This window comes from Tenrec ecaudatus, chromosome 17 (genome assembly GCF_050624435.1).
Source record: "Tenrec ecaudatus isolate mTenEca1 chromosome 17, mTenEca1.hap1, whole genome shotgun sequence".
NCBI classification, from domain to species: domain Eukaryota; kingdom Metazoa; phylum Chordata; class Mammalia; order Afrosoricida; family Tenrecidae; genus Tenrec; species Tenrec ecaudatus.
Genome location: NC_134546.1, coordinates 29,654,246 through 29,677,461, shown reverse-complemented (window position 1 = coordinate 29,677,461; position 23,216 = coordinate 29,654,246). Strand labels below are relative to the sequence as shown.

At 41.7% G+C, this 23,216-nt stretch overlaps 1 protein-coding gene across 1 annotated transcript in view; it reads right to left on the bottom strand.

The window, feature by feature from the left end:
- Nucleotides 1-23,216, bottom strand: part of RMDN2 (regulator of microtubule dynamics 2) — an 80,078-nt gene that overhangs the window by 35,375 nt on the left and 21,487 nt on the right. The window contains exons 3-4 of the mRNA XM_075535622.1: nucleotides 4,632-4,806; nucleotides 3,312-3,414 (exon numbers count right to left, since the gene is read on the bottom strand). Of these exons, the coding sequence (XP_075391737.1) occupies nucleotides 3,312-3,414; nucleotides 4,632-4,806 (278 nt within the window). The remainder of the gene's footprint in view (nucleotides 1-3,311; nucleotides 3,415-4,631; nucleotides 4,807-23,216) is intronic.

The window sequence follows — 23,216 nt, the reverse complement described above, 5'->3', positions numbered from 1 at the left end:
TCAGTTGTGATTTATTAACTAAGTTCATTGTCATTGTAAAAACTTGGAAATCTAATAATGTGAGTGGTCAGTTGTGCCATTTTGCTGGGTTTTAAAAGAGCCAGGAACAGACAAGGGAACCTCACTATCAACAAGAAAGAAGAGCCAGTGGTGGAGAGCATCCATCATCTGGACCCAGATCTCTGTCATTGAACCTCTTTGATCAAGGAGACAGAAAGTTTGACCCCAGAAGCACCAGAGGACAGATGACTACAGGAGAGAGTGAGCGTGAGAGAGTAGTGGGGATCCAGGCCCACACAGTGAGCAAAGCTGAGTGCCTGCAAGCAGAAGCTCACCCGTGGACTGCCCCACATCTAGGACTGCCCCACAGAGATGAGCAAACCTAGAGTAGAGTGCTCTTTGGGCGTTTACCAGCAGAGCTAACGGAGCTGTGTAACACTGCCCAAGCAGGGTAGTGGCTAAGGGACTGTGAAGCTGAGAGATCAGTGACATGAGCGAGATGTGACTGGAGCATGGCTGTGAAGAGACTGCCCTGACCGGAAGAATTGTGTCCTGAATATGCCGGAACCTGAGCTGAAACCTGAGAATGTCCCTAAGAATCCCCATAATCATGAGTATAGTGTGTGAGTTCTACATGGCCGTTGCAATGAACTAAAGACCCCAGATGAGAAGTGGACAGTGCTGTGGGAAGGTCAGTCGGTAGCAGAATGGGTAAGGCAGGTTGGAGGCGGGAGGCATATTGAACCTCAGCCTCAGGAATGATCCTTGGGCAACGGATGCTGATGGTGGCGATTATCCTTCCCCCTTGTGTAGGCAGAGGAAGTAAGCAGCAGCTCCCATGCCAGGCTTACAGCCCACCCCCCATAGTGAATTTCCATACCCTCCCATGGATGGATTTATACCTTTGCCTTCTCAGCTCCAGTGCACTATGTCAAAGGTTTCCTACTTTTAAACTGTATTATAATTGTTGATCGCTGTGTTGATGTCTTTCATACAACAAGTTGCAGGAGTGTCTTCATTATATTTGTCGTTCATTTCCTCCTTTTCCACCCCCTCACCCCTCACTTTGATACTGTTCCTGGACAGAGGAATTTTGAATAAAGAGTTCTTAAATGAATAATTTAAAAAACGTGTTTCAATATCTTACACATCTTGAGGCTTTATTCCTTTTCCTTTGGCACTATAATTTTTCACCATTTCAAAACTTCATTAAACTCCCACTCCATATAAAACCAGAGATCCAAAGTGGTGTTACCGATGTGAAATGGTGAGTTCCGTAAAGGAGACTTCCCTACCTCGACCTCAACCTGGCCACCGTATCCTCCTTCCTAGCGTGCACCCTGCAGTGTCCTTTAAGAACACTTACGTCTCTTGTTTCTCTTTGTTGACCCTTGAGGAGCCGTGGTGGCATGTGGTTACGCATTGGGCAGTGGTGACCTGCAGGTCGAAACCACCAGGGGAAAGACGGGCTTTCTACTCCTGTAAAGTGTTACAGTCTCAGAAACGTACAGGGCATTTCTCCCACGTCCTATAGGGTTACTAGCAGTCAGCTTCGACTGGAGGGCAGTGAGTTTGAGAGGTCTACAATTACGTCAGGAACACTGCCGCAAAGCCATCGTACTCCTTTCCGCACCAAGCTCAGACTAGGGCTAGTGCTTATGAGGGAAAAAAACGTATTTCATATTGAAGACCATCGGAACAGTTTATATACTTTTATTTTTTTCTCCATAGATATCAAAAGAAACTGGTTTCTCTCCTTTGATGACATTTTCATTTCATTTGCAGTTAACAACTCCCTTTTCTAGAATTCCATTTGGTATCTGACCTGCAAGATAGATTGCTCCAGAAAAACTGGCCCCCTCTCCAGCTGAAGGGGAATACATAAAAAAAAGAAGATGGTGGGAAGAATTAGCCATCTCCCTCCAGGGAGACAAATCCTAGTGCAGAGGGCAATTTGCAAAGGAACTGATACGTGGAAGGAATGCTTGTGAAGTCTGACAGACAGGTACAGTTTTACAGGAACACTTCCTTCTAGGAATACAAAGAGGGAACTGGGAAAGGAGGTGAGAGCAACATCCTCTTCATTCATAAGGTGCTCGGGTAGTTTAGTACATTTTGCATTGGGCAAACTCAGCAGTTGGAAACCACCAGCGCAGAATCCCGTATCCCACCTGAACTTGAACTTTTGCCAGCAGTGGTCTATGGAGACAGCAGCCTGACATAGTGTTGCCTGGTGATGAGAAAGCGGGCGACTCACTTATTCTCAACATGCTCCAAGTGAGTATGAGGATACTTTGTCTCACATACTTTGGACATGTTATTAGGAGAGAGGAGTCCCTGGAAAAGGACATTTCACCTGGGAAAGTACAAGGATGGCAAAAAAGAGGAATATCCTTGACAAGATGGATTGACGCTGTGGTTGCAACAACGGACTCGAACATAACATCATTGTGAGGATGACACAGCGTCTCATTCTGTTGTACACAGAGTCAATGAGGCGGACCGATTTGACAGCACCGAACAACAACATACTGAATCAGCACGTATTAATCACTTAGCTCAAACAGTGATTAGTGCAAAGCTCAGCTTGTTGTTTATCAAGATAAATTCTGGGGGGGGGGGAATAGCATAGTAAGTATAGCTTGAGAGAAGTTACTTCTTTGTAGTGCCTAGGTTAATATGTTCCTGGAAGGAAGCTGTGTTGTATTAACTGTGGTGAAGGACTACTGCTAAAACAACTGTACTCTGCCTGGAACTATTTCTCAAATAGTAACACTGGAAGTCTTGTCTTTCTGTGATTCTATAAAACTGAAATAAGAACTTTTTTTAGTTGCCTACTATAAGTCAGATTTGACTTGAGTTTGTTGGTTTGGTTTTTAGTTTATTCTAACATGCAAGGAGCCCTGGGGTTCAATGTTTAGGTGCTCTGGATGATAGCCAAAAAAGTTAGGGCATAGGCCAACAAAATGATTCTGCAAGAAAAGACCTGGCAGTCTTCCCTGATAAATCTTAAAGCCTATGAAACCATATGAGGCAGTTCTATTGTCATGTGAGGTCATGATGAGTCTTAATTGACACAGTGACACTTGATAATAACATTCTAACATGTTCATTTTTAAAATAACCATATTTTAGGTTTATAAATAATTTATATATATCTATATATTTGTATATACATATATGTGCATGTGTATATATACACACATATATTAAGCAGGATATATTAAACAGATTAAACTATTATCAATCTCTTTCATGGTTTATTATAGACTATAATTGCCACTCCAGGACAAGCTTTAAAAAATACTCACCAATATTAGCATAATGTTTCTTTTCTTGTGCATTTGTAGATAAATCATACATGTCCGCGTAAGCACGAGTTAGCCGCCAAATAAACTCTATTTCTTCTTTAAACTGAGAAAAGAAAAGAATTGCTCATTGGTTTACTACTTGATTAACTCATTAATCAGACCTCAATGTAAATGTCTTCTAGTGCAACTTTTATAATTCCAACAGGTGAATTGGTATTTACAGATGGTTGAATCTATACTAATTGTATCTATCCAAAAGCATAGAGCACTGGTGGAAAAGTGGATTACATGCTGGGCTGAAACCACAGGGTCAGCAGTTTGAATCCACCAGCCACTCCATGGGAGAAAGATGAGGCTGTCCGCTCCTATGAAGATCTTTAGCCTAGGAAATCCAAAGAAGCAGTTCTACTCTGTCCTGTAGGGTTGCTTGATTGAGGTATATGGTTTTTTTTTTTTGTCCAAACCCAAAATCAAACCCACTGTCATAGACCATTCAGCCTCATAGTGATCTTATGTTGAGTTTCCAAGATAGTTAATCAGCCCAGGAGCAGACAACCTGACCTTTATCCTATGTAATGGCCGGTGAATTTGAACAACCAACCTTCTGATTAGTAGCCCACCACAGAGCCACTAGAGCAAGTATTAATATGTACAATGTTAAATTCAAATATTCATGGCTAATCTATATGGCCTACTATCTCCACCTATGTGGAAGAAAGACTTGATAGAGCCCATCAGGCACCAAGGCTCCCTTACACTATTGTTCTCCTAGGGCTACTCCATATCCCCTACCTACCTATACACAGCTAACATAGCTGCTGTCCCTACGATTCCTCGATGAGCACTTCTATAACATCTATAAGTTAAATCACATATACTCAAAAGTGTAGCCACAATGTTTGTTTAAATCACCAATACAGTCCAGGGTTGGTTTGTTTAAACAACTTTCAAGCGAGGTATTTAGAATTGCTACCGATTCACATACAAAGGTTAGACTTAATTTGCTCATGGGCTAGAAACAGTAGTATGACATCGGGAGTCATTACTTGTCTATATTATAAAATATTTATTGAATATCAAGATTAATAGACAATAACATTAAAATAACAATATATGATTATAGCTCAGGTTCTCATTTTTATGACTGTAGAGCCTAATAAATTCTTACATTTACTTTTTAATTAAAAAAACCACTTTGTAGAAAAATTATATATCTCCCATATAGTTGATATGGATTGTGAAATAGTTATGGTCATAATATGAACGGAATATTAAATCCAAGATGAAAGCTATGCAAACTTGTTGTTACCGATCTCGTACCTTTTCCTTATGGTCACAAAGTAGTTCAAAGCTCTCCACCTTGCCAGACTCGGTCGTACGTAAGTGATCTGCCTTCTGCAGAAGGGCTTCTAAGGTTAATTTCTCCACGTGTGCGTTCAATGCCTTAGGGACCGGAAAGCCCTGCTCTTCTGTGTCAGTATTCGCGGTAACATACCTAGAATTATAGAAATGATTGTCAACACCTTTAAACATGAAAGTAAAACCATGCCACCCATTATGGAGACCCTGCGCTGCCAGCTCCTTCCACTCAGAGGAAAAGCCCCAATCTTAACAAAAGCTCACAAGGGCTCGTCTCCCAATCCTGTGACCGCTATGACCCCATGTTCTGCCTCTCTTCCTCTTACTCATTCAATTCCATGCTGGCTCCTCATGTCACTGCCATTGGTGACCCCTTTGTTGGACTGTTCTTTCCTCCAGAAGCCACATCCTGGTGCCTTCCTCTCCTTTGAGTCTCTGTCGCAATGTCTTCTATATGTGCCCTATTCAGACCACTTTATTGTACACTGTGACCTCCTCACTCCACCCCATCCACACTCCTCTACCCACATCTCCACTCCTCTTCATCACGCTTGACTTCCTTTTGCCACAGCAAGTATGCTTTTCTAACATAATCTGCAACCTACTAATCTCTTACACGTGCTGTTTCTTCAACTAGAAAGTATGCTGCTTGACGGTAGTTTGTTTCTATCAAAGGTCTATCAAATGCTAGAACAGCAATCACCTAGCACAAAATGGATATTCAATGAAGAGAGTTGAATGGGTAACACAGAATGATAGGACCTTAGCAGGCTCTCTTCCTTACCCAAATTCTCTTTATATATATAATAAATGGTGTTCTAACATTTAGCTTTAAAAACAAAAACAATGCTATTCCTGACATTTCATTTCTGGGGATATCCAATGCAAACAATATTTATTCATTTAACCCACCCCATATTCTAAAAATATTTTAAGGATGTATATAAATATCCAAAGCCTGCTGCTATTGAGTTGATTCTGACTCAAAGCAACCCTCCACAGGGTTTCCAGGGTTGCATATCTTTATGGGAGAAGATAACCTCATCTGTCTCCCATGGAGCTGCAGGTGGATTTGAACTGCCAACCTTGAAGTTAGCAGTCCAATGCTTACCAGACAGTATCACCAGAGAACACAGATTAAAATATAATAAAATTCACTAGAAGTAGAAATTAGGAAAGAAAGATAAAAGCAAATATGAATAAGGTTAATAAAGAATACTATGACCTGCTCTGTAAACCTTCACCTAATTCATAATAAAAAGTTTTCCAAAAATTCAATATACTATGATATCAATAAAAATACAGTACCTATAAGGGACAAAAATGTGCTTCTCTATCTCCTAAGAGTCTATATATCTTCTAATACAATTAGTCAAGCAACTCTTTCCCCCTCCCCCTTGAAAAAAAACAACAACCAAAAAAAAAAAAAACAACAAAAACCCTCGCTAATAAATCAATTCTGATTCACACACAGAGACCCTACAGGACAGAGTAGAACTGCTCTTTTTTTTTATTTTTAAGACAAAAAGCTAACAAGAATAGCCAAGAAAAACAAATAAGAACTTCAGTTGAAAAGCAAGCCATAAATCATACTTCACCCCCCTATGTGAACTTCTAAGAACCTCCATGAAAGAGGAGACTTCCCATGGGCTGGGGTCACTCCTTCAGGACAGGGGGAAAGGGAGATGGCCATCCACTTGATGTCATACAACACTGAGACAGGTCTCAACAAATAAACAGATCTTTCACAGGAATAGGACAGGAACTGTGTCAGTCTGGATACTTTAAAGAAACAAATGCACAGAGAGTTTTATATAAAGGTTAAGTGCACATCAAGAAAACATCCCAACCCTGTGCTGCCCAAGCCCACAAGTCCAACATTAACCCTTATGTCCGACACCAATCCACAAAGTCCTCCTCCATCTCACAAAACACATACTATGATGCCAACTGCAGGAGGAAAGCTGAATCAGTGAATGTGTAAGCATCTCAGTGCTGGCAGGGGTCTCCACACAGCTGCTCCAGCACCCAGGGCTGCACTGGGGTAGGTCCATGCGGCTACTCCTTAGGGATGTCTTCCAGGAAGTGAGCCTTGCCAGCTGAAGCAGGGAACTGGCTAAGGCAGCTAGCTGCACTCTGGTCCAACCATCACAAGCAAGAGACCTGAGAACTCGAAAGGCGAGGCTCAAGGAGCCATTTATCTCTCTGCCCTTCAATTAACCCAACATGTGTTTACTGGCCAGGTTGGCACAATAAACTAACTCAGGAACCTTACCGGAAAGCCAAGTGAAGACCAGGGTATGGGAGCATCTAGATTTCAGAGCAGGCATCTATACTTCTGTTTGTGGGTCAATGGAGTAGGTCAATCTCACACCAGAAAGGGATGCTCAACAATCAGTGTAGAAGATCCAAGGGGATAATAAACCCAGTACTGTGTTCCTGGTTAGACACTTGAATTTGTTTCTAGCCAACCCTTGGTGAACCACAGCATGAACTATGCACTATGATGACCGTAGACTCTGGCCTTATGGGGAACACGGGATCCCCCATAGACCACATCAAAAGGACTTGACATGGAAACTCCACTGAATGAACTGGGTCCTGCCTCAAAATTACCTGGAGCCCTTGGACTTAGACTGAAATTCCCTGATGAGAGAGAAACAAATGACAGCCACCCCAAGACTGTGGAATAAGGGATCATTGGACCTTGATTAGGATCCCTGACTTGGTGGTCGTCAATGAAAGAAGTCCCAGAACACCACAAATCAACTATCTTAAGGCCCTCTTTCTATTAATATGACATCTATTAATCTGATTGGCAAGGATCTACCCTTATAAGGAAGATTAGAAAAATTTCGCTAGCATCAACCCAACCCCCATGGTCAATGTAAACAGAACTCAATTATTTAAGAATTCAATCTCTACAAAGCATGGATTGTTGCTTCCACCCGGGTTATATTCAAATAATCTCCTTTTTAAACAGTACCTTAAATTCTATGCCATTGGATAAATTACTGATGTTATCAATGGAATTGCCAAGGGGATGATATATATATATATATATATATATATATATCATAAAATGAGAATGGGACAGCTAAAATAAACCAGTCATACATGACCAATGGACATGCAGGTGAATTCTGAGCTCCCACTTGATGCTAGCCCCAGCCCAAGAACAGTTAGTTCTTATGACATGGGCCTGCTCGATACCCGCCTTCATGAAGTGTTCACTGAAGATATGGTGTTACAGCAAAATGTAGTGAAGAAAGCAGATGGTGCCCAGATATCAATTGGAATAGTGTCTGGGGCCTAACAAGCAGCCATCTAAGTGGTGGCATTGACTAAGTCCACATGGAAGAAGCACACCAGCCTGTGTGATCCAAAGAGGACAAATAACAAAATCCAAATATGATAAAGGGAAAGGCATCAGAGCTTAAATTGTGAACACTTAATACATAGAAGGCTTTGGAGTACAGTGAGCATCCAAAATCCATCTGCCGATCCCTATTCAGATTAAACCTCTGGCAGAACCCTCTGGCCAGAATTGAGAAACTTGTACAGACTTACTATCTGCCTGAGATTATTGTAAACTTGATTATGGAGGACGGAACTCCAGTACAATATGATACCTGGTCAGTTTACCTCCCTTTTGACCCATCTTGACTTTGCTCTAGCTTTAAATATTTCTCACTTGTACCACACATAAACTTTCTCTCTGGCTTATTTTAATATTGCCAGTAGTTTTTCTTTTAAAAAAGTTTTTTTTATTGTTTCTCAGTTTATGAAGCACAGAAGCGCAGCTGAAAAGCGCAATAACTGATATAATAACTTATCAGGGATGGGTAGAGTAGGTGGGGAGTTGGGGCACAAATAATAGGAGAGTGCACTAGAATTGATTGATTGCCACTCTTTTAAAAAGTGACTTAACGATAGTCACAGGCGCCAAGGCTGAGACCCTCCATGGATCTTACAGGGAGACCACCTCAAATTGGCACAACTGGGAGACGTGCAGGGAGAGGAGACAGGAGGACTTGGAGATGGATGAGGGATAGCGTGGACGTTCAATTCTCAGTGGCGTTGGGAAACTGCCCCCCTCCTGGAAGTTCTGAAAGTGAAAGGGCTTGTGGTCAAGGGAGTTTGGGAAACATGGCCCACAGGATCTGGGAGATGCCCTGTGCGTGTGCACACACATGCGTGCACACATGAGAACACACATGCATTCACATGGCGCTGGATTTCCTGCTGTTTCAACAAGGGTATGAACGGAAAAAAAAAGTGACTTAACTCTGGAAGTATATTATATGTGAATTTTATATCAATAAAACTATTGAAAAAGGAAAGAAAATATGAAAAATTAGAAAAAAAATTTAAATGGTTCATAAGGGAGATCAAATGACAGGGTGCTACATTTTAATCTAACTGCATCTGCAGCCATCCACTTTCCAATGGAATCTGCACTGTAACCAGGCCATTCCCATTCCTGGTCCTGGGTAAGAGGGGATTCCACAGGGCCTGAATCATGCGTATTTCCCCTTCACTTAAAAAACACTGAAACGGCTTTAAAATGGGCCTAATGGAAGATCAAATGGTAAGATATTACATTTTCACCTAACTCTTTCTGCCATGTCGACTTTACAACGCTGTCTCTCTGATGGCAGAGCCCGTAACTATGATCGGAGGGGATTCACCAGAGGCTAAATCCCTGCTGGACCCTGCAAATGGATTTGGGGTTCACTGTCATCCATAACCTGCAAACCGGGTGCTCACCATTAAAGCTCTGCTGCCATTTCCTCCTTCAGATTCTATCATTTACGATCCTTGGATCACACAGGCTGGTGTACTTCTTCCATGTGGGCACAGTTGACACCTCACTTAGGAAACTGCTGCTTATTTGAAAACAAGACTTTAAGACCTTAGATACTATTCTTTCTGATAGCTGAGTATCATCTAGTTTCTTCACCACCCTTTGCTACAGCACCCATATCATCTGTGATATTTTCATGAGGTCAAGCATAAAGCAAGACCATGTCCATAACATGAGTCCCCTAGGGTAAGTACAATCGGCACGGCAGGAAAGGAAGAATAGACACTTATCTCACGATACACGGGTGGAAGCATAGGGAGTTGAGGGGAGGTAGACCAAACCCAGGGAGGTACATGTGAGTCCAACATAAAGAAGGGGAAAAGGGGGAAGGAGGAGGGAGAATGGGGATGAGGAGAAACTGAGATGATGACATGGGGGGAATAGGGCACTAATCCGCCCAGGTGGTTGTGTCCCCACAGAATCAGAATGTGTAAACAGACCCCACCATGATGCACCAAACCAGGAGGGCAACGTAATACGTGGAGGAATCCATAAAAAGACTGGACTACAGGGCCGGCCCCAACCAGAACCAGTCTGACCCCCACCATTCAAGGATGTGTCACAGAGAAAGATAATAGAACTTCTGGTGGGGAAAAGGAACCAGCCTACCATACCCAGCTGGAAGTGGAAGCAAAGGAAGGGGAAGAAGGGAGCAGAGCACACCCTGGCCCATCAAGCCCTGAGGACGACAGTCCTGCTCAGAGCAGCCAGTGCACAGAGAGGACCATAAGGCTGGCCCCACAATGAGATGCGACATCCCGCACTGACACATAGCCCTACCTGGGACAACACTGGAGAGAGACACAGTGTGGGATGTGTGACCGTGCTGACACCACATCCGGAGACAAAACACTCAGGGCGTGCAATAGAACAGCAAGGGGAGCAGAACAAGGAAGTTCCGAGGGAATACAAAAAATAGACTTTGGGTCCAGGGCGTGGCACCCCATCCGACCCGACCAGAAGCTACTCCTAAAGGTCAAAAAACAGACCTTGAACTATTTACAGACTTTTCTTTCTTTCTTAATGAAAGCTGAGCATGATATTGGGACAAGAGGATAGTAAAAGGAAATAGAGGAAAGAAGTAGGAGGCAAAGGGCATACATAGAGGCCTAAATACAGGCATGTACATATGTATATATATTTCTATATGATGAAATAGGGATGGGGATAAAGATATAGAAATATATGACAAGGAAATAGATCTATGTGCATATATCTATAGGCTTAGTATTAAGGTAGCAGATGGACATTGAGCCTCCACTCAAGTCCTCCCTCAATATAAGAACACTTTTCTCAACTAAATGGACATTCCACGATGCTCACCTTCCCAACACTATCACTGAAGACAAATGTGAGCATAAGCAAATGTGGTGAAAAAAGCTGATGGTGCCTGGTTATCAAAAGATATAGTGTCTGGGGTCTTAAAGGCCTGATGGTAAATAAGCAGCCATCTAGCCCAGAAGCAACAAAGTCCACATGGAAGAAGCACACCAGCCTGTGTGGGCATGAGGTATTGAAGGGATCAGGTATCAAGAGTCAAGGAAGAAAAAAATCATATCACCGTGAATGAGGGAGCATGTGGGGTGGGGACCCAAGGCCCATCTGAGGGAACTGGACATCCCTCTGCAGAGGGGTAGCAGGGAGGAGAGCCACTCAGGGTTCAGTGTAGCATTGATGAAACACACAACTTTCCTCTAGTTCTTAAATGCTTTCTCCTACTCCCAACTATCATGATTCCAATTCTACCTTACAAACCGGGCTAGACCAAAGGATGTACAGTGATGCAGATAGGAATTGGAAACACAGGGAATCCAGGACAGATGAACCCCTCAGGACTAGTGGTGAGAGTGTCGATACTGGGAAGGTGGAGGAAAGTGAGGTAGAAAGGAGGAACTGATTACAAGGATCTACATATAACCTCCTCCGTGGGGGATGGACAACAGAAAAGTGGGCAAAAGAGACGTCGGGAAGTGTAAGATATGATAAAATAATTTATAAATATCAAGGATTCATGAAGGAGGGGAATATGGGAAGGGAGGGGAGAAATGAGGAGCTGATACCAAGAGGCCAAGTGGAAAGCAAATGTTTTGAGAATGAGGGAGGCAACAAATGTACAAATGTGCTTGACACAATGGATGTGTATATGGATTGTGATAAGAGTTGGACAAGCCCCCAATAAAATGATTTTTTTAAAGCAGAACCATGTCGTAAGAACTAATTGTTCTTCACTTTCCCCCTTGGATTTATGGGAGCAGAGAGCTTCGTGTTCCTCTTGCAGAGTGGGTAGTGGATTCAAACAACTGACTTTGCAAGTCACAGCTCAGAGTCACTCTGCCACCAGCGCTCCTTTCCCAACGCCCAGTCCACATTCAATAAAACCCGTTAGTTCTCAAGTGAAGTATAACTGCTTCTAATACTAAGATCCAAATTAATTTCTTTTAAAGTTCTTATAAAAATGACATTATATGAAGCAATAACATTCTTCAATAGTATTCTCCTTTAATGGAAATTACTGACTTCCAGTTGTTCAAACTAAAAATCATTGACTCCTCGTTTCTCCTAATACTCAATCTACGAGCAAATCCTGCTGGTTTAACCTTTAAAACATATTCTGAATATTGTCACTTCTCTGAACCTCTACCACTACTGCTTGCGTTTAAGCCACCATCATCACCTCATCTAGATTTTCATACCTCCTGTCATCTCTCTCTGATTTCGTCTTTGATCCTCATGGTATTCTCATACTAGCTGTACTCATGGCCAGGACAATCTTCCAAAATCTTAAATCGGATCGTGGCACTCCTTCGCTGAACTGTCCAGTGCCCACATCAGGGAGAAACTATAAGTCCTTTTAAGTGCACTGCAAAGTCCTGCATAATATAATAGCTCTGATCTCATCTTCAGCTACTATGCTGCATGCACAACACTCCTCCAGGGACATGGCTTCCTTGATAGTCCTTGAAAATATTATTTGTTGTCTCGCCTTGGCATTTTCTATTCCCTCTGCCTGGTATGCTCATTTCTAGATATCCATACAGGTTACTTCCTTGACTAATTCATATCCTGTTCAAATGTCACCTCACTTTGGGAAATGATGATTAACTACACAAAAGATAATCTACAAATTATGAGAGTTTGAGAGTTTAGCAAGTTGGCTGGATAAAATTTTAATAGAAAAAAGTATGTTTGATTGTTATACTCAGAGGGGGCTTGAAGCACTTGCTGATGAAAATCAAGGACTAGATTGAAAAGCAAACCAGAATCCTCACAAGTGGACCAATAGATAATATGATGATAGACAGAAAAGGTTGAAGTTGTCAAGGATTTCATCCTGCTTGGATCTACAATCAATGCCCATGGAAGCAGCAGTCAAGTGATCAAACCACATATTGAAATGGGCATATCTACTGTACAGAAAAGCCTCTTTAGAGTATTGAAAAGCAAGGATGGTACTTTGAGGAGTAAGGTACACCTGACCCAAGCCAAAGTATATCATGAGTTTGAGGATGTCAGTGCACTTGACGTAAGCCACAGTAATTTCAATTGCTTCATATCTATGTGAAAGTTGGACATCGAATAAGAAAGACCAAAGAAATATTAATTCAGTTGAATTGTGATGCTGGAGAAGACTATTGAAAGCTCCACGGACTGCTAAAAGGACAAGCGATCTGTTTCGGAAGTACAGCCAGAGTGCTCCTTAGAGGCAAGCATGGGGAGACTTGTCTGGAGATGCCATCAGGAAAGAGCAGCCAGTCCCTGGAGATGGATGGCATGCTTAGTAAAGCAGGGGGCAGCACAGAAGAGGAAAACCCCCAATGAGATGGATTGACTGCAACAATGGGCTGAGGCATAGGAAGAATTGTGAGGATTGGGTAGGGCCCACAAGTGGTTTGTCTGCCATGCAGTCCTAGAAAGGAGAATGCTTTCAGGAGCCCAGATGCTTCCTGCCAAGATGCAAACTACTTGCTCAATATGTAAAAAGCCAAAGTAGCATTTTTTTATTCACTTCAATCCGCTCTAGTGGCAAGTTGTGTCCAAATGCAAAGGTCATGACATTCAAAAGCACTGGGTGGGGATGACCTTTCCTAACCCTTTTTTGTGGGCAAGTCCTCACACTCATTCAACAGACTAATTTAATATCTGATCAGAGGCAGTGGGCTTACAAACTCTCTCTAACTGTACTTCCCAATAATCATTTCTGTTACCCATTATTTCAATAACAGTGGTAGAAGAAATCAATATAATCCTAGAGTTGCTAGATCCCAAACACAATTTTTTCCCCTTCAAAATCATTTTATTGGGAGTTAAGATAGACATCGTATCATTCCATAGTTCAATCATATCAAGCAGTACTGTGCAATCCCTACCACAGTTTAGAAACATCCTTTTCCTGCCTGGATTCCTCCCTTTTATGCCACCCTTCCCCAGTCCCCCCAGTCCCACCCTCCCCTCCCCGCCCCACCCCCACTGTATCCACCCCAGAAACCTTTATTCTACTTGCTGTCCCTATAGGTTCATTAATCCTGGGGTTCACATATCGAAAAATGAAAAAACAAACATTAACACTATTTCAAGGGGCTAAACCCCAATGATTTAACACATCTGAAAGAACCCCCAATATGAACAAAATAAAACAAAGCAAAACAAAATATGTAGAAAATGTTGAAAACCAGATGGGGCCCAATGTGCATCAGAGGGGGATCAACTGACAAAGCTTTCCGTGTTCCGGTGGGGTTTATTCTCTTGATCTTCTGCAGTCCTCTCTCCAAGGCATTCTGTTTAGTAAATATCTTCCTCCCCTCCTTCTATTATGGATATGGAGCGTTCACCTGAGGCTTATTTCCTATGTAGTTCCCCCCCCCCCCCCCCCCCCCCCCCCCCCCCCCCGCACCAAACACAATTCTTTAAACCAAAGTCAATCCTTTCTTATCTAAACTACCCACTCATATGCAAACCAGGGCCTTATTCCCCCCTCCTCCCCCCTTACCAGATCAAACCAGGGCCAGGCCTACCAGCCATTGAGACTAAGCAATATGATTTTTGCCTCAAAAAAGTTCAATAAGAGTTTTGCCTGCCCCCCTCGCCCCCACCCAACTGCAATTGAACGTCCATTTGCTCCATTTCAGGTACCAAAGGACATTTCTAAGACTCAAAAGTTTCATTCCCCACACCCTTTCCAGATAACAACTGAGTAAATCATGTGGCCACATCTGACCTCTGGCTTTCCAAAGAAGAACAATCGCATTGCACCAACAGCCATAGGAGAGGTCAGACAAGGCTCGCTCTCCGTCTTCATGATTTGTTTCTCTAGCCCCTCACTCAAGCGGTACCATAATGTGTTGGGCTGGGTTGTCTAGAGAAACAAATTCAGTGCCATTCATCTATGTATAAGAGCTTTATATCAAGAAGTAAAAAAAATATATATGACATCCCAGCCCAATCAAAGTCAAATCTAAGTCCAATACTAATCCCTAAATCCCTCTTCAGACTCACATAGCCACACGCAATGACGCAGAATGCAGGAAGATCACAGGCCAGCGAGTGCAGAGCTGTATGGATCCAAGCTCAGCAGGAATACGGCAGGACCAGAAGCTCTAGGGCCAATGATAGAGTCCCAGCAATCAGGAAGGTGAAGGGGCAGAGAGTGATGTCTCTAGTGTCTCACGCTCTTGGTTTCTCACACCATGATGATGTCATCGGGCTGCAACTTGATTACAGTTTTGACTCCACCCCTAGCCAGGAGTGTCAAATAGACACTCCCTACTCTACCACACTGCGATATACACAATCCTGGAATCAAGGTGGTCTATGAGTACACGTCTAGGCTGGTGGATGAGCAGGCTGAAAGTGGATGGGAGGGAGAGTGGGCGTATACCTACAAATATATATATATAGCAGCGGTTCTCAACCTGTGGGTCACAACCCCTTTGGGGTGAACGACCTTTTCACAGGGGTCGCCTGATTCATAACAGTAGCAAAATAACAGTTATGAAGTAGCAACAAGAATAATTTTATGGTTGGGGGGTCACCACAACATGAGGAATTATATTAAAAGGTCACGGCATTAAGGAGGTTGAGAACCACTGATGTATAGGCTCGACAGAGGACATTTGTGCATACATAATTACATGTGCTGCTGCGAAACAAATTCCATACGTGTGATGGCAGTGACGGCCCAGATTCATTTGCTGTGACCCCATTGACTGCTTAGGTTTCCATTGACTGCTTTTGATCATTAATCAAGGAGTAGCTGATCTTGCTCCAGGGAGGGGCAGTCTCTCTCTTAGGGGCCTGCCTGGGTATGTCCTTGATAGAGGTCTCCAAGTTGGAGACACAGAGTTAGGAGTCATGCCTTATCAGTCTGGCCCTGAGTGCCCTGCTCAGAAGGCGGAGGACCAATCTTGTAAACCCTTCTGTCTAACAATGGTCTCCTTGCTACTTCTGTAGTCCCATCTGTAATCCTGATGGACTGATATGCCACCAGTCATGCTTTTGTGACAGTTTCCTTTTCAAAGCTTGGTACTCAATGAACCCCTAGATGTCATTTCAACCTTGTGTTGGTGGCTCCTTGTGTTGGTGATGACCTGTGTCTTGGTGTTGTCTTCTCATTTAAGACTTAATAAATGTTTTCTTTAAATTATCTTCAAGATGGGGTCTCTTTGGTACCCTAAAACAACATGACCAAACACCTTGCGGGAATAGACCTGTAAGTTCACATCGTCCACAAGATCATTTTCTACATCTTAGTTGGGTGAGTAGGGACTGTGGTCGTAGAGGCTCATGAACATCCATCTTAGGTGCAACTACCAGTCTCTCCCTGTGTGGAGGAAAGAAGAGTGAAGAATTTTGAAGAGTCAAGGAAACAATCAGTGAAATGGACCAATGGACCATATAATGGACAAAAGGACTAATTGGTTTCCAAGACCCTGAGTCCAGAAGAATTAGAAGGTGCCTGGTTATCGCTAACAGCTGCTCTGAAGGGATCACTTAGTTCCTGGATAGAATGGGATGGAAATGTGAAATAATGATCAAAATCATTTAAACAACAAAAAAACATCCTTAAGAGTTGGATAGCAACTAGTGAAAACCATTTGTAACCCTCAGATCTGGGATGGAATTCACTCCATGGCTCAATTTCAGCCAAACAACAGGTAAGGGAAATAATAATTCTAGGGAGGTATGTATCCCTTTGAATCATTCATCGTCAGAGTTCAAAAGGGCAGCCACTACCCAAGGGCTAGGAAAGAAGGCGAAAGGATTCAGGAAACATAGGGAGGAAGTGGGATACGTGATGGTCCACTGTGGTCAGTGCAATGACTGAGATGAAACAAAATGTGTATTGATTGTTGAACAGAAAATTGATTTGTGAATGAAGTCACCCAATTCACAAGAAAAAGTGAACGCAACTAAGTTTTAAAATTGAAAAACTGTTGTGGAATCAAAAGACACAGCAAATTTACAGAAAGACAAGTTGCAAACCAAGAATATATGTTGTGGAATGTATATATTGACAGATTAATATTAAGAATATATAAATATTTACCAAAATTTATTAGGAAGATCAATAAAAAAACAAACTCAAAATACAGACAGTTCCTAAATGAGAAAATACTTTCAGCCATTAGACTTATGAAAATATATTCAACAGCCACAAGGAATCTAGAAAACACAAAAATAAATCACCTTTTCCTCTTCCCCCCAACTAGCATGATCCAAATTCTACCTTGAAGGGCTGGATAGGGCAGAGGTTGTACACTGGTGCATTTGGGGGCTGGAGGCACAGGGAATCCAGGGTGGATGATACCTTCAGGACCAAGGGTGTGAGGGGTGATGCTGGGAGAGTGGAGGGTGAGTAGGTTGGAAAGGGGGAACTGATTACAGGGATCCACATGTGACCTCCTCCCTGGGAGAGGGACGGCAGAGAAGGGGGGGAAGGGAGACTCCGGATAGGGCAAGATATGGCAAAATAACGATGTATAAATTACCAAGGGCACATGAGGGAGGGGGGAGCGGGGAGGGAGGGGAAAAATAAAAGAGGACCTGATGCAAAGGGCTTAAGTGGAGAGTAAATGCTTTGAGAATGATTGGGGCAGGGAGTGTATGGATGTGCTTTATACAATTGATGTATGTATATGTGTGGATTTTGATAAGAGTTGTATGAGTCCCTAATAAAATGTAAAAAAAGAAAAGAGGAGAAAAAAAAGAAAATGATTAGGGTAAAGAATGTACAGATGTGCTTTATACAATTGATGTATGTATATGTATAAGAGTTGTATGAGCCCCTAATAAAACGTTAAAAAAATAAAATGATTAGACATAAAAAAGAAAGAAAATCACCTTTTCCAACTTACATGTGGGTTCATAGCCTCTCAATATTTATTACCATTAGATGTTGAAAATTTTGCAAATCAAATACATCTACATGTGCCCCTGCAAAATCTTCAACATCCAACAGTAATAAATACTGGAGAGGATGTGAACACATCATGTAAACTGGTAAAGCCAGGTGGGAAAGCACTCTTATTACATCTCCTAATATTGAGTGTTCACCTATCATCTAGGACCCAGTAATTCTTTTGCATATGTATAAAATGAGGTGTGTAGAAGAATAAGCCCAACAATACTTTCATAATAGGAAACATTAAGAAACAATCTATTGCCTGTCAAGAGACAATAGTGACTACTACAGAACAATCAAAATGGATGAAGTCCAGTGAGATGCAAAATATGGATGAATCTTGTTGGTTATATTAAGTGAAAAAAAAACAACAAACCAAAACTGAACCCATTGCCACTGAATTGAATGCAATGGTAGAGACCCCGCGTGTTCCCAATGGAACCGTTCCACAGCATTTTCTTGCGTGTACTCTTTATGAGAGCAGATCACGAGGTCAGTCCTATGTTGCACTACTGGGTGGGTTTGAACCACCAACCACTAGATTAGTAGTTGAGAATAAACCATTTGCACCACATAGGTATTCAGTGGAAAAATAACCTCAAATCAAATATTAATCTTTAAGAATATGTAATGAAACTACTTTAAAAGGAAAATAAAAACTGAATAATGTACAGTAAAGATTCAGGATGATAGCAACTCTCAGATGAGGGGACACTGGGGAGTCATGTGGTTTGATGTAGAATACTGTTGAGGTTTTGTTTGCCCTTAAGGAGTGTTACTGTGGATGACTGTTACATTATAAATAATGACTAAGTAAATAAATGAATAAAAATGGGCATGTCCAGACCAATAAACAGAGTTGGCCATAGGCTAAAGGTAATTTTTTCTAATGCTACTTAGCAGAGATTTAACAGAAAAATAATAACCCAAACAAATTAACTAGCTTCATATCTGACACAAGAGTTTCTAGAGCAGAAAGCATTAAGCTTAAAGGAGGACACAAAACAATGCTAAGAGAGGTTTCCAGGAGGTAGGATAGTTTTAGATTTGTACATAACGGAAGACACAAGCCTCTATTGTTTAAGAAACACAGCTGACAGACATGCCAAGAGAACCTAATAGAATCACTATCAGAACACAAGGTTTTTAATATAATATTCTAAGTAGTTAACAGATTGTTGTTATACCAGGTGAAAGGTCACATGTTATATAACTCCATTTACATGAAATGTTCAGGAACATTTCAGTACCCCCACTTGGATGGCTATTAGTAGTTATGTGTTTGTCAGGGACACAGGCGGAGAGTAAAATGGAGAGTGAGGGCTAATGAATGTGGAGTTTCTTTTTGCAGTGATGAAAAATGTTCTGAAATGGTAGTGGTGATGATTGTACAACTCCGAGTGTACTAAAAATGACTAAATTGAATATTTTAAAAGGGAGGACTTGTGGTACAAAAATATCTCAATAAATCCCTTCATTAAAAAGTTTAAATGTATATGTATGAACTGTGATAAGAATTGTATGAGCCCCTAATAAATTATTAAAATTTTTTAAAAAAATAAAAAAAGAAACAAACAAAAGAAAAAAAAAGTTTAAATGTTCCTATAATCATGAGACAGATTAAATAAGAATTCTCATATTATATATATATTCACACACTCATAATATATATATATCCACACACCCTCTCTCTAGCTCTTCCCGTCTGTCGCACATACACAAAGACCAGATAGTTTGTCGTGTCTACTAAACTGTCACAGAATTAGAATCTTCAAACGCTTCCTAGAATTGAAGAAAGAGGAAACAACCCTTCGTTTATATAAGGGGTTTAACTGTTACCACAACAAACAAGAATAGGAAGAGAAGTGAAAAGCTACATCAACCTTAATGTAAAACTCCTAAGGTAAACAGTTAAGTTAGAACTCCAGCCAGCCTGAAGGAATGGACCAATAATCAAATTTATTTTATACCAGAAATGGCAAGCACAATTTAACATTAAAACAAAAGTTTTTTCTAGAAAAATCAAACAAACAAGCTCACTGCCATCAAGTCCATGCTGCCTCCCAGCGACAGGGGAGTGAGTTTCCCAGGCTGTCACTCTCAATCGGGGGAGAAAGCTCCCATCTCTCTCGAACAAGCAGTAACATGAGAAACACCGTGACCATTCAAATGGTTGTTAATCACGATAGTAATAGAAACAATAACCCAACACTACTTCAGGACAAGACAAATAACAAGCCTTAAGCACAGAATTGAAAGGCTTCCCCTAATTCTACTAAAGGTGATGATTACAATGTAGCTTATACTAATGATGAAACATTAGAAGCATTTTCCTTAAAATCAGGGATAGACAGGGCTGTCCGATATTGCCATTTCTACCCAGTGCTGTATTGGAAGCCCTGTTATCAGTCATCAAAGAAAAACAAATGAAAATTCTAAAAATTAGAAAAGATGAAACAGAATTGTTAATACTAAAAGATAAATCAAAAGATTAGAAAGCTGTAAAGAATTTACCGATAAGCAATTAAAAGTATGATTTATGTTCAATCTTTTGAAATCACTTGTGCTCTCTAGAATACATATTAAAATATAATTTGATTAAATATAATGTTTCTAATAGCATGAAAATATAACGTACTTAGTAAAAAAGTTGATGGTCTTTCCAGAGTAAATGATAAAATATTTCAGAAGACATTAAAAAAACACCCCAATAAAAGATGAAAGATATCATATCAGAGGACAGGAAGGCTTAACATGAGAGCAATTATATACTCCAAATTAACCTATAATTTCAATGCAATTCTAACCCAAACTTTAACAGTAATTTCCCATGGAACCAATAAAATAAACCCATTTTGTCAAGTCAACTCCAGCTCATAGCAACTCTATAAGACAGAGTAGAACATTCCCATGGGATTTCCAAGGCTGTACATTTTTATGCCTGCCACATCTTTCTCCTACGGGGTCAAACTACCAACTTTTGGGTTAGCAGCCTATCGCTTTGGTCACTGTGCCCCCAGCAAGCACCGTGAAACATGCTTGACCCTAAAATTAATATGGAAGGATCAAATGCAAGAAATCAAGACAATTTTCTCACTCAGTGCCGTCAAGTCGATTCCCACTCAGAGTGATTCTATAGGACAAGCGAGAACTGCCCCTGAGAGTTTCCGAGACTGTAATTCTTTACAGGAGAAGAAAGCCCAGTCTTTCTCAGGCAGAGCAACTGGTGGTTTCGAACTCCTATCCTTGTGCCCAGCAGCCCAATGTGTAAGCACGATCCAGAAATCAGGACTACGAGATAAAACTACAGTGATGAAGGCAAAGTAATGTGAGCATAGCAATCGGCAAGACAAAACACCGCTCCCATCCAGTTGGGGCACCCTCTGACTCATGAAGACCCTACGTGTGTCAGAGCAGAACTGGGCTCTGTAGGGTTTTTAATGGATTACTTATCAGAAGTTGACCATTAAGTTTTCTTTACAGGAGCCACTGGGTGGATCTGAACTGCTAACTACCAAACAAAACACAAGACAACATTAGATAAGACTAGTCTCGTCTTCACGTTAAAGAACACCCACAGGTGGAAACACTGTTTCTTAGGGATTGTCTATGTATAACTGGGCATGTTTCCGAACATTATAAGGGAAAGCTTTGAAAGCAAACCAAGAAGGAATAGCTAAACATGCCCTGGGAAACTTCAACCCTGTCTACAAACTGTGGGTTAGAGCTGATTTTTACTAGGGCAAACCACATGTCCTTTCATAGGGTATCCAATGTCAACCTTCTAATATCCCAACCCTCTTTCAGCAGGCCCGGAGAAGCTCAAACTTACTTACATTTGCCTCCTCAGAGAGTTTTCTGGCCTCAGTTTAAAGAATGGTGCCACTTTGTCTATGCCCCTCATTCTACACAATCAACTGCTTCCTTCAGGAGCAGTTGCAGTAGCCCTGAAGTCCCGGGTGTGTTAGTTAAAGAGTAGAAGCACCCCCCCCCCCCCAGGTCTCTCTAACCATTGGAGTTGGTTAAAATAAGGCTCAGATCCTGTTTCCCATGTAGATGATACACCCTCTAGGGGGCACTGGAATGATCCACTGGAATGATGCACAAGCTGGTTCCAACGCTTTCTCCTGGATTATGAGCACAGTAAAAGTTTTAAAACAGGGAGGGGGATGTTGAGTCATTTTTTTTCTGAAAGGAAGGCAGTAGGCCTAGTAAGTGTGGGGGCCTGTGCTCTAGACTCTCAAAAAGGGTAATGCATTTAGAAGACATATGTACCAAAGCTTGATGCTATTTTGCACATCACAAAAGAAGTGTGAATATAGTCACTCAGAAACTGGGGGTTCGAGGGCCACTGGTGGCACTGTGGTTTGGGCACTGGGCTGCTAACCAAAAGGTCAGAGGTTCACACCCACCCATCACTCCTTGGGCAAAGGATAAGGCTGTCTGTTCCTTTCAAGATCTACAGTCTTGGAACATTATACAGGCTCCCTGAGGCGGAATCAACTTGATGGCAGTGGGTTTGGTTTGCTTGAATTTGGGCTTCTAAGTAGTATATCTGCTAAAGGCCTGAAACGGAGGGAAAAATATTCAACTTCCATATTCACATACTGTTAAAGTATTTTTCAACAACTTTTCAACAAAGCAAAGCAACGAAAGCTTCATTGATATGGCAGCGTAAAGATCTTTCTCAGTAAATGCAGCTGAGCTAGTGAGGTGAGGGGCCCTCTAAGCGAACAGAGTAGTGCTTTCATCTGAGAGAAGATAAAGCCAGAGGTGACCTGGTCTTAGGAATGTCGATCGTTGCGTAGCTGCATTCATGGTCAAGTGAGTCAGCAATGTTTCCATCTTCCAAGGTTGGGAGGGTAACTTCACTTTGACCTGGAGTAAACCAACCGTTGTACTTATAAACCGAAGAAAATGCCTCACTCAAAGATGAGTAACTTGGACGGTGTGTTTGCGAGTCAGAGTAAAGGGGATCTGGGAGCTCTTTACTTAATGGGCGATTTCCTCGAATATTGGTGGCAATGTTATTTCCTGAATCCGGAGAAGAAACAAACGGATAAGAAAAGAAGCCCCCTGTGTTTGGGCAATAACCGGGTTCATCAATACTTTCACAGGCGGAAGGGCTGCTTGTTTCAGGGCTCATAAAACGTCTGTTACGCAGAGGATTAGTGAATCTTGCATATTTTTGAGTCTTTGCGGTGTCTGGGTCTCTAGAAAATACTCCAATTTCATTTACAGCAAAGTGTTTCGAATGAGCTGGCTGGATATCAAAAAGCGT